This window comes from Varanus komodoensis, unplaced genomic scaffold (assembly GCF_004798865.1).
Source record: "Varanus komodoensis strain SLA01 unplaced genomic scaffold, ASM479886v1 scaffold89, whole genome shotgun sequence".
Classification (NCBI taxonomy): Eukaryota; Metazoa; Chordata; class Lepidosauria; order Squamata; family Varanidae; genus Varanus; species Varanus komodoensis.
The window spans coordinates 2,160,374-2,167,884 of NW_025336587.1; the positions used below are offsets into that span (position 1 = coordinate 2,160,374).

At 47.9% G+C, this 7,511-nt stretch overlaps 1 protein-coding gene across 1 annotated transcript; it reads right to left on the reverse strand.

Moving 5' to 3' along the window:
- Positions 1 to 247: 247 nt before the first annotated feature.
- LOC123016874 (procathepsin L-like) lies at positions 248 to 6,628 on the reverse strand. The gene is made up of 5 exons (XM_044417580.1): positions 6,566 to 6,628; positions 5,754 to 5,876; positions 1,900 to 2,052; positions 1,124 to 1,348; positions 248 to 472 (listed from the first exon to the last, which is right to left on the reverse strand). The coding sequence occupies exons 2-5, from the start codon at positions 5,829 to 5,831 to the stop codon at positions 248 to 250; spliced, it is 681 nt and encodes a 226-aa protein (XP_044273515.1). The 5' UTR covers positions 5,832 to 5,876; positions 6,566 to 6,628.
- Positions 6,629 to 7,511: the final 883 nt, after the last annotated feature.

A 7,511-nucleotide genomic window follows, 5' to 3' on the forward strand; every position in this document is an offset into this window, starting at 1 on the left:
TGTTTTAAATAAAGTAAGTAAGTAAGTAAGTAAGTAAATACATAAATAAATAAAGCCAGTTGATTTAGGAATAGGTTGGCAAGCACTGGTCCCAGTACAGAACATTGTGGGACCGCACTGGTTGCCATCCCCCCATTGGGAAAAAGTACCATTTATTCCCACTCTCAGCTTTCTGTTCTTTAATCCCCTTTAGATGAAAAATTAATTTTTTAAAATTAAAAAAGATGGCATAGCTGCTGCATGTTTTTCAACCACATTGGAAGCACCCAAAGGGAAGATTTGTGTCTTTCTCAAAGGACATCTTACCATTCTTGTAACTTTTGAACTGTTCGCTGCTGGCATCAATCGAAATAGAAATTGGACCAATGCTGGCTACTGCTTGTTCCAGAGCTCGGAGGTTTCGACGCTCTACTTCACTGTAGGACGTGCACCGAGCTGCGACCCTGTCGCTCTTGTAGCGACATGATCCTACCTGCAAAGCGGAGGTGTGGGAGGTGAACCAGGATTTTTCTATGCCTGTTCTGGAGAGAGTCCATCAGTGGAGGGGTCACAATCAGATTACACCCAAAGAAAAGGACTTCACACTGTGCACCATTACAAGCTGGAGCGGAAGGCTACCCATGACAACAAAATGATGGCCATCTCCAGGATCACAGCCAACTGCTGGGGAGCAAGAGCAGCAGCTTGCTGTTGTCTCAGCCAGGAACTGATGCCAAGTGACTGAAGGAGGCAGACAAGACCTGGATTCAGCTCCACCTCTCCCAACAGTTGTCTCAATTTTCCAGGCTGGAGAAATGGAGGTTCTCCTGGGAACTTGTCTTCTGAAGCAGAGGTTAAGGACACAGCTGTATTTGCTCACCAGGAAGCCCTTACTAAGACACTGGCTGGGCTACCTCCAAGGAGCTAGCCTGCCCCTCATCCTCATCAGCACCTCTGGTACCCACTGGAAGGACTGAATACTGGGCATCGTGAGCCTGGGAGGGGAGTGAGCAATTGTCCATGTCTGCATGGAGGAGCAACCACACATTTCAGCTTGGGTAACAAAATGAGCCCAGGTTTGTGGGCCATGGCCTGTTCACAGCTGCAATTTTATGAGGCACACACGGCCTCATGTGAGTATTACCTTCTTCTCATAAGGATAGGTGCTCTCCAAGTTGATTCCCTTGTTATCTATGACATACTGAAAGGCCTGAGATGATTGGCCATGATTGCATCCCTTGTTGCCTTGCTTCCAAGAGCAATCGACCAAGTTCTGCTCACTCAGGGAGATCAGCTTTCTGGTCTTCTTGAAATGCAAACCTTCCAGGGCTCCGGTGGCACTGAATGCCCAGCAAGACCCGCAGGCACCCTGTGGAAAAAGAGAACCTGTGTGATCCCTCAGTCAGAGCTGTACAACAGAGTTATTCCAATGAGCTTAAGGCAAGTCCACATCTAGGACTCCTTGAAGGACCACACCCCTTCCTCTGGCCCCACTCCCATTCTCTCTTCCAGTTCTCCTGCTTTTCCAGATTTCCTGCATCCTGCCCTGGGCTTCCCTTGAAGAAGGTTCAGAAGCTGCAGCTCATGAGGAATGCAACTCCTGAATGGAAAGAGGTGTCTTGGTGTTAATCCAGTTAGCAGAGTTGACTTCTTCTTGTATAACTGTATAACTGATTTAATAAATTTATAACAATTTAATTATTCATTTAGTGAAGTCATACATAATCTAATTCAAACTGTAGCACTTAAGAAGGCATTTATTGAAATAAATAAAATTGAACAAACTTGCTTGCTTTCAAAGACAAAAATAAAAACGAGTCAGAAGGGACCTCCCGGGCCATCTAGTCTGACCCCTGGCTCCAGCCAGCTCCGCTCACAACATGCCCATCAACAGCACTGATGTTATGTTTCCTCACTCACCTGGTTCTTCACAGGGGTGACATAACCTTTTCTGCGCCAGTCCACCTCCCTAGGAGTTTCCAGGGTGGCCGATTCTTGGAATATGGTCACATTCTTGTAATCTTCCTCCAGGTCAGGAAAGTAACCATTCAGTTGGTCAAACTCTTCATTGGTCTGTATTGGAGATGCAAAGATTCATCGATGCTGTGGCTTATTCCCCCTCAGAGCTGCCATGGTGTTGCAATTACTCCCCGGTTCCCCATCTCCATGTCAGTCATGGGCACCCCCTCTTGCCAAGCTGTCCCCCTACCCCATACAGGTGTCCTGCTGACCCAGGCCTTCCTGTCCCCCCATGTGGAACCCCTCCACAACATCCCCCATACTTTTCTAATTGCAGCTCTGCTCAGAAAGAACATGGAATCTGCAAGGGGGAGCAGATTCCATCATCCCCTGCTAATCGAGAGCTGCCAGAGCTTCAGCCCTGGATCCAGTCCGCCATTGGTTTCATGCAACAGCTTGGGACTTTCTCCCTCCAAAATAGATATTCTCTTACCAGGGTTTGGCTGTGAGGTCTGGGGCAGCACCAGGGCTCCCTCTTCTGGCCAGAGACCAGTATTGCAGCCCTGGTGGTTGCACAGTCAATTCCAGCCACCTGGGTTGCTCCACTTGGGACCCCAGTGGGAAGAGCTATATAAGAACCAGTTCTTCCCTCCGGATGCTGCTTCAGCAAGGAAGGTCTTTGATGTTCTTGGAGCTCTCTGCACCTTCTAGAACCTGTTTCCAGAACCTCTGCTCATACCTTGCTCCTGCCTCAGGACCATGCCTGGATCCCCAGTCTTCACCTGCTCACCTTCCGTTCCAATCTCTGGACTGCCTGACCATGATTTTGAATAGGCCCATATTGTGTACAGGTTATCTGGGTCCTGGTGCCCTGATTTGATGCCTCAGGTGCTGACAGTGGTAATCCCTCCAACATACTGCGCTACCAGTCCTCATGGTTCTGAGTAAAGGACTATGGTAAATATCACAAAGGAAAGTATTTTATCATAGAATAGCAGAGTTGGAAGGGTCCCTGAAGGCCATGGGGCCCAGCCCGCTGTTGCAGGACACCACGTTACACCACCCCACTCAGGTGGCTGCCCAGTTTCTCCTTGAATGTCTCCAGTGTGGGAGAGCCCCCACCTCTCCTGGCAACTGGCCCCACTGTCCTATCGCTCTGACCATGAGGAAGTTTTTCCTGAATCTGGTTGTCGCAACATGAATAGATTATTTTGTGTCCCGCACTCTGGCATCAGCCAGAAGAGAGTCCACCTGGCTCAGATTGTGTGCAATGGCTGGGCAACACGCTCTAGAGTTTCAGAAGTCTTTCCTGCGTAGTCTGGGTGTGGCACACCCAGCTCTGCTGCCAAACTGGTTGCGAGCTTTTCATCCACCCTGAAATGCACCAGCAGAAGGAACCAAAGGGAGACCAAAGCTGATGTGGCTCAGTTCTCATGGGCTAAGAGGGAGGAAGCTGTGTGAGTGTGGCAGGTGTGAATACCAGAAGGCCATGAGTGACACTTCAATCAGAATAGGTGGTGGAGGAGGAGCTGCTGCAGGGCGTGGGGGGCTGAGCAATTTTCCCCTCCTTCCAAGCAGACCAGGGCAAACCCAATGGATCTAAAGGGCTCTGTCATGTTAAAGTAGACAGCAGAACGGCTTGGCAAAAGTCCACAACCAAAGAAGCAAGCCATGTTGGAATTGTGACTGTTTGAGATATGTGGCTTAATGACAAGTATTTGCTTCCGAGCAGAACCCCTCCCCCCCCCGCCCCAGCCCTTGCCTCCGGCTTCCAAATTGAGAAGCACAACCCACCCCTTCAAGGTGGGCCCTCCTTGTTCAAGGCCAGTTGCTTGGAGCACCCGGCCCACCTTCTTACTCTGAAGCTGCATCATGGGATAAAAGATGGGAGGTTCACCCCCTTCCATGCAGGCTCACTGAACTTTCCCACTGAAATCGAAACTGTGATTCTCAGAGGCTGCCTGGCTTCACACTGTCCCTGCCCCGCTCTGGCCTTGGCAGTTCAGGTGCAGACTCTGCCCCCTCTTTTTCTGAATCAAAATCCATTCCACATCTCCAAAGGCTTTCTTCTCAGAGGAATGGGCCTCATCCTGCAAATGGGAGCCACTGATTTTTAATTGCATGGAGGGTGGGCTCTACATGAAGCAGGGCGGGGCCATTTCACAAGTCAGCTGAAAAGTATTCGAGGAGTGAATTGAGGGCAGGAATCGGCAAATGAGTGACGTTCGAGACACCAGGGTTCCCCACATGTTGCCCTCCTGCCCCTCCAGTTCCCTGTTCCTTTGCACATTTGCACTTACCACTTGCTGCTTGTGATTAGAAAACTGACTCAGGGCCAAAGCAACTTCATGCAAAATTCCCCAAATTTGCATAAATTTCCTAATGTGTGCATGTTTTCCTCAGAGACTAGACTCCGAATCAGGAGATGGAAGCAACTGGGACAAATTAGGACTACTTAACATATCAAACTGGGAAAACTGCGCAAATGTGAGCGTGTGTTTGTCAACTTGCCGATGCCAAAAGTATCGGCTCTTCTGTTGGCCCTTCTGATCAGGTTGTGGGCTTTGAATGGTTCATATGCCAGCAAAAATGTAATGCTCAGAAATTGTGATTGCGGGCCATGTGACCTGTTCCATGCCCCTTCAGCTGCCCTGCTGTCTTAGGGTCTGCTGGAAGACTCCATCCCTGTCCTGGACGGGGTTGCACCGCCCCTACAGGAGAGGGTGTGCAGTTTGGGGGTGCTCCTCGACCCGGAGCTGTCCCAGGCATGGAGCGCTTTCCTCCAGCTTCGGCTGATCCACCTGCTGCGCCCTTACCTGGATGAGTGTGCCTTGCAATGGTGACCCACACTCTGGTAACTTTCTGGTGGGATTACTGTAAAGTGCCCACGTGGGGCTGCCCTTGAAGATGGTCCAGATACTTCAATTGGTCCAGAGCAGAGCTGCCAGTCAGGGCTGTCTTAATGCATGGGCCTGATGGGCACTTGCCCGTGGGCCCCATACGAATCTGTGTCTGTTAACCCTTGGAAAATTGGAAACCTTCCGAAATTAACAGCAGTTGTAGTTGTTGTAGGGGCCCCAGGACACTGCTTTGCCCGGGGCCCATCACGCTGTTAAGATGGCCCGGCTGCCAGGATGTTAATGGGGACTGGACAGTTTTCACATATAAAGCCGATCCTCTACCAGTTACACTGGGTACCAATTGGGGTCTAGGCCCCATTTAAGGTGCTGGTGATGACCTATAAAGCCCTAAAGGACTTGGGTCCTGGATACCTGAAGGAGCGCCTTCTCTCCTACATGCCCATTCACCCATTTAGATCTGAGATGGAGGCCCTGCTCCAGGAGCCCTCCTTGAAGGAGATTAAGAAGGAGAGTACCCGGAGGAGGGCCTTCTCTGTGGGGGCACCCCATTGTGGAATGTGCTCCCCAGAGAGGTTCACCTGGTGCCGACATTATATTCTTTTTTGGCATCAGGCAGAACCCTTTTTATTTTCCTGTTATTTTAATGTTTAATTGATTTTAAATTGATTTTAGCATATCAATTGTCAGATGTGGTGATGCTTGTCTTATTCTATGCATTTGAGTATTCTCCTTGAGATGCTTGTGGTGGGTAGGCTAGAAAAGCTTTTAATAAATACATACATACATCCCATAGCCAGTGCTGGGAAAGTTCATGTGCCAATGCAGCCAGCTTTCACAGACGGGACACCAGCCTTTTCTTCACCATAGGCTGAAATGTGTTGGGACAGCCCAGAATAGAACTGATTCGACTGGCTTGAAGGATTCTTTCCATGACATGGGCCAGCATGGACTTACCAAATCACTGAACTGATTCAGGCTGAGCTCATAGGTGTGTTTTCCCTGGGAAGCCTCGTGGTTATGCTTCTCAATCATCTGTAGAGCTTTCTCCCAGATTTCTCTCTGGACAGGCTCTTCCCCCTGCAGAAAAGAGGCTTGGTTAAGAACAGGGGTGGCCGGGGCTCCCACCATCCTCAAAGGCAGGATTCAGTATCCAAAATTGCTCATCTTTGGAAAAAGTTTCCAGATATGCTATCCATGGATTGCAAATAATGAAATCATTGCACTTCATCCCATTGTCATTGATGGAATGAGAATTTGCATGTGTGTTGGGTGGGTGTGGGGATGATATGAAGTTGGAGTAGTACAAATGTATGCTCTTGAACATGTGCAAAGCCCCACACACACAAAATGGGCACAACCCTGTTTTCGCCCTTTAGTCCAGGAGAAAATGCACTTTTAGGGCCTATGTTTACAAATTTTTCTGCAAGTGAATTTGTATAAATTTATGTTTTTTTAAGGGTTCGCAAATGGGTGAAATCCCATGTGACCCATGAAAAACCAGTCTGCCAAATTTCAGATTCTTAGACATTCGGACTGCTCTGCATCCACTGAACACCAGGACTGGACTGCGCAGGAATGCACAAGGATCTGTGCTTTTCCCCACAGCTGGAGGGGAGAGTGCTCCTGGGCATGCCAAGAGTTCTGCATCTGGAGTAACAGGGCAGAGCATGGCTGCCTATCACTGAGTTAAGTCTGCATTGAGAAATATAATTTCTTAATATTCGCAAAGGTGCTTCACAAGTTCAAGAAGGGCAGACACATCTCACCTCAGGGTATTCTTTAGCATGTGTCACTTTCCAATTTCTCCAAGTTTCCTCCAGGGATAGATCCAGGGCAGCAGAGAGCATCTGCTGGGATAGCAGGCAGCTCGTGGCTATCATCAGGACCTGAAGCATTATCTGGATGCAAGGGTTACAGCCCTGTTATTCCTACTTAGAGGAGATCCATCAAAATGAATGGGAGTTATTTTGATGCAACCCACGGCATAAAACCAAAAGAGACCACATCTATTGATTTAACTAAATGTTCAGCTACTGTGTTGTACTTCCTTCTTCTTCATCTTCTTCTCATAGTCCCAAAAGCTCAACCTGACAGACATGCAGTGTAATAACAACAACTCTGTTTGATACCATGCAGTGTACATGTCATTCAGAAATACAAGAAAATTAGGGAGGATAGCCCAGTACACAAACATCTTTCAGAAAGCTCTCTCTGCTATCCACAAAACAGGAGCATTTTGCCTTCCCAACCGAAGCTCAGGGCTGGAAAGAACTTTGTTCTTAAAGAATAAAATCCTCTTTTGGGATGTCTCCATGGTAGCAGGATAAAGGAACAATCTTTGTTAGTTCTTCTTTGGGGGTGGAATGCAAGATATTACGCACCAGCAATACACTTTATCATTCATTTTTAAAAACAAGATTAGGGCAATCCAACCACTTGCAACTTCTGCAGCTGTTGCTTGTCAATTTTAATGGGCCGAGATTGAAACTTGGCAGCAAAGTCATTTCTATAAGATTGGTGATGAGGAAGACCTGTGTACCACTATGAAAAGGTGGAAATGTTTGTTAATTTTTTTTTCATAAAAATAGTACATGCATTATGCACACAATGGCTTCTAGAAGACCATCAAAACTTCCTTCTCATATACCTAAGGGAAGAAAATCAAAGTGAAGTGAATTTTTTAATGTTTTTGGGATAAATATGACTGCATTC

Bases quoted from the DNA above. Each gene is read 5' to 3' on its own strand.
- LOC123016874 (XM_044417580.1), bottom strand. From the start codon at position 5,831: ATGATTGAGAAGCATAACCACGAGGCTTCCCAGGGAAAACACACCTAT. The intron at 2,053-5,753 runs GTAAGTCCATGC...TCTCCAATACAG, and splicing joins TGAATCAGTTCAGTGATTTG to ACCAATGAAGAGTTTGACCA. The intron at 473-1,123 runs GTAATACTCACA...TCCGCTTTGCAG, and splicing joins CCTATCCTTATGAGAAGAAG to GTAGGATCATGTCGCTACAA.